At 44.8% G+C, this 3,243-nt stretch overlaps 1 protein-coding gene across 1 annotated transcript; it reads left to right on the forward strand.

The window, feature by feature from the left end:
- Positions 1-1,276: 1,276 nt before the first annotated feature.
- On the forward strand, positions 1,277-2,215 carry LOC104993345 (olfactory receptor 5AN1-like). Its single transcript, XM_010846580.1, has one exon. The coding sequence runs from the start codon at positions 1,277-1,279 to the stop codon at positions 2,213-2,215; it is 939 nt and encodes a 312-aa protein (XP_010844882.1).
- Positions 2,216-3,243: the final 1,028 nt, after the last annotated feature.

Here is a 3,243-nt window from a genome sequence, read left to right on the forward strand (position 1 = left end):
TGGTGGGTGGAGCTGGATTTCTTCTCTCTGGAGTGCAATGAGGTGTCCAGTAATGAGTTATGAGATGTCAGTGGGTTTGGAGTGACTTTGAGCAGCTTGTATATTGAAGCTCAGGACTGTCTCCCTGTGTTGCTGGAGAATTTGTGTGGTATGTCTTGCTCTGGAACTTGTTAGCCCTTGGGAGGTGCTCGGTTTCAGTGTAGGTTTGGAAGCGTTTGATGAGCTCCTGTCAATTAAGGTTCCCTGGAGTCAGGAGTTCTCTGGTGTTCTCAGGATTTGGACTTAAGCCTCCTGCTTCTGGTTTTCAGTCTTGTTTTTACAGTAGCCTCAAGACTTCTCCATCTATACAGCACCATTGATAAAACATCTGTGTTGCCACTACGTGTCCACTAGCCCCTCCGCATTTGGGTTCCAGGAAATCAGACGACCGTCGGGTCTCCATCTATGGCACCCTTGGCCTGCCTCCCCCTATCCTGGGGGCTGAACCAGCTCCATAAACAGGGTAATTTTTTATGGGCAAAGAGGAAATTTTTGAAAACCCATATGGATGACCATCATGGGAAGAAGGGCTAGTTCAAATTTATCCTGAAATGATGCTGTTTATCCTTTTATTATTATGAAGCTACAGTCACATATATTAAATCATCAGAGGTCTTTAAAATCCCTGTTGTTTTAACCAAAGGTCTCTGCATTATACACAAGCACAGAATTTCAATTGCTTTGGCTGAGATAGAGTGTGCTTTATTTCAAAGTTTCAGTCAATTAAAAAATTATGCCTTTTAATTTTTGAGACCTCTTGAAATAATTTGTTTTCCCTTGGGGCTCAGCAGGTAAAGAATCTGCCTGCAATTCTGCAACTGCAGAGACACCAGTTCAATTCCTGGGTTGGGAAGATCTGCTGGAGAAATGATAGGCTACTCAATTCACTCTTCTTGGGCTCCCTGGAGGCTCAGCTGGTAAAGAATCTGCTTGCAATGCGGGAGACCTGGGTTTAATCTATGGGTTGGGAAGACCCCCTGGAGGAGGGAAAGGCTACCCACTCCAGTATTCTGGCCGGGAGAACTCCATGGACTCTGTAGTCCATGGAGCATTGAGAAGGCACTTCTTGACAATTCAAGATGAAAAGCTGCGGTCTCTCCCTAGGACAGTGGAGCATTCCCCTTTTCCAGTTCTCAATGGGGGAAAATATGGTATATATGAGACTTATAATGCTATCATTTCATGAGTAGGCAATGTATTCTCTTGTCTCTTTTCTGATTTTAAGAGCATCAAGCCAATGATTGGAGGAAGAAATATCACAGAGATCACTCATTTTATCCTGTTGGGATTCTCAGATTTTCCCAGAATCATAGTAGTGCTCTTTGTCGTGTTCCTGGTGATATACATTTTGACCCTGACTTGGAACCTGTCACTCCTCATCTTAATAAGAATGGACTCCCACCTCCACACCCCCATGTACTTCTTTCTCAGTAATCTGTCCTTCATGGACATCTGCTATGTAACCTCCACCGCCCCCAAGATGCTCTACGACTTCTTCCAGGAGCGGCAAACTATCACCTTTGTGGCTTGTGCTGTTCAGTACTTTGTATTCTCCACCATGGGGCTGAGTGAGTCTTGCCTCATGACCGCCATGGCTTATGACCGATATGCCGCCATTTGTAACCCACTCCTGTATTCGTCAGTCATGTCGCCCGCTCTCTGCGGTCGGATGGTGCTGGGATCCTACTTGGCTGGACTTTCTGCTTCTGTATTCCAATTATGTTTCATGCTCCAGCTCCATTTCTGTGGGCCTAATGTCATCAACCACTTTTTCTGTGACATGCCACAGCTGTTAGTTCTATCCTGTACTGACACGTTCTCTGTACAACTCTTTACTGCTTTATTGACAATGATCTTTGGGGTAATAAATGTTTCCATTATCATGATATCCTATGTCTACATCGTCATTTCCATCATGAAGATCACAACAGGAAGTGGCAGGTCCAAGGCTTTCAACACCTGTGCTTCCCACCTGACAGCAGTCACTCTCTTCTATACCTCAGGTATGTTCGTCTATTTGAGTTCCAGCTCTGGTGGTTCCTCCAGCTTTGACAGATTTGCATCGGTCTTCTACACTGTGATGATTCCCATGTTGAATCCTTTGATTTACAGTCTGAGAAACAAAGAAATCAAAGATGCCTTGAAGAGGTTGCAAAAGAAGAGAGGGTGTTGCTAAAGTCATAGGTTGAGATTTCTGACAGATTTGTCTTTTTAGAATCATCTTAACCCTCAATAATCAGAGAAGGCAATGGCACCCCACTCTAGTACTCCTGACTGGAAAATTCCATGGACAGAGGAGCCTGGTGTGCTGCAGCCCATGGGGTCCCTAAGAGTTGGACATGACTGAGCGACTTCACTTTCACTTTTCACTTTCCTGCATTGGAGAAGGAAATGGCAACCCACTCACTCCAGTGTTCTTGCCTGGAGAATCCCAGGAACGGGGGAGCCTGGTGGGTGCCGTCTATGGGGTCACACAAAGTCAGACACGCCTGAAGTGACTTAGCAGCAGCAGCAACCCTCAATAATATTCCTATGAATGGACTATAAAATTCCTGTTGCCTTTGGCAAAGGGGGCTTAGTTTGATATGCAATATGCCAATATGGAGCAACAGCTGACTTGTTGCCACATGAATATGATATCTTCACGTCTTGGAGGTTCATAGTTTTCATCCTACATGAGGAGTGGCCTCAACATTTATTAATATATCTGTAAGTATTTGTGAAACATTAAGGTTTAGAACCTTGCTACTTCTTTTTTGCTTCTGAGAGGGAGCCCTGTTCCATCTCGGGCTTCTGACCCTGAAGGAGAGACCTGACAGAGGCCCCAGGAGTGTGTACACCTTGCCCCTCAAATATTTGGATGTAGCGTAATCTAGACATGGTGCTCACTGATGTCCATTCTGGGCATCTGACAAGAATGAAACGGAACACAGAGGAGAAATGTTTCTTCGGACAGAAACAGGTATACAATTGGCTTGGTTGTGCCTCCTGGGAAGACCAGTCTGAGATAGCTTATGCTTGTGTAAAGCCTCTTTGGGGGCTTAGTATCTAATAAAATTTTGATTACATCCTAGTTTCCACCAGCTGTAACCTAAGGAAGGAGGAGGTGATTTGAATCATAAAGAGAAATGGAATGACGCACGTGGTCCCTTCAGTGCCATTTACTCATGAGTCTGATGATGTAATTTCTTGCAACTGGTACCC

This window comes from Bison bison, unplaced genomic scaffold (genome assembly GCF_000754665.1).
Source record: "Bison bison bison isolate TAMUID 2011002044 unplaced genomic scaffold, Bison_UMD1.0 scf7180017849133, whole genome shotgun sequence".
Classification (NCBI taxonomy): domain Eukaryota; kingdom Metazoa; phylum Chordata; class Mammalia; order Artiodactyla; family Bovidae; genus Bison; species Bison bison.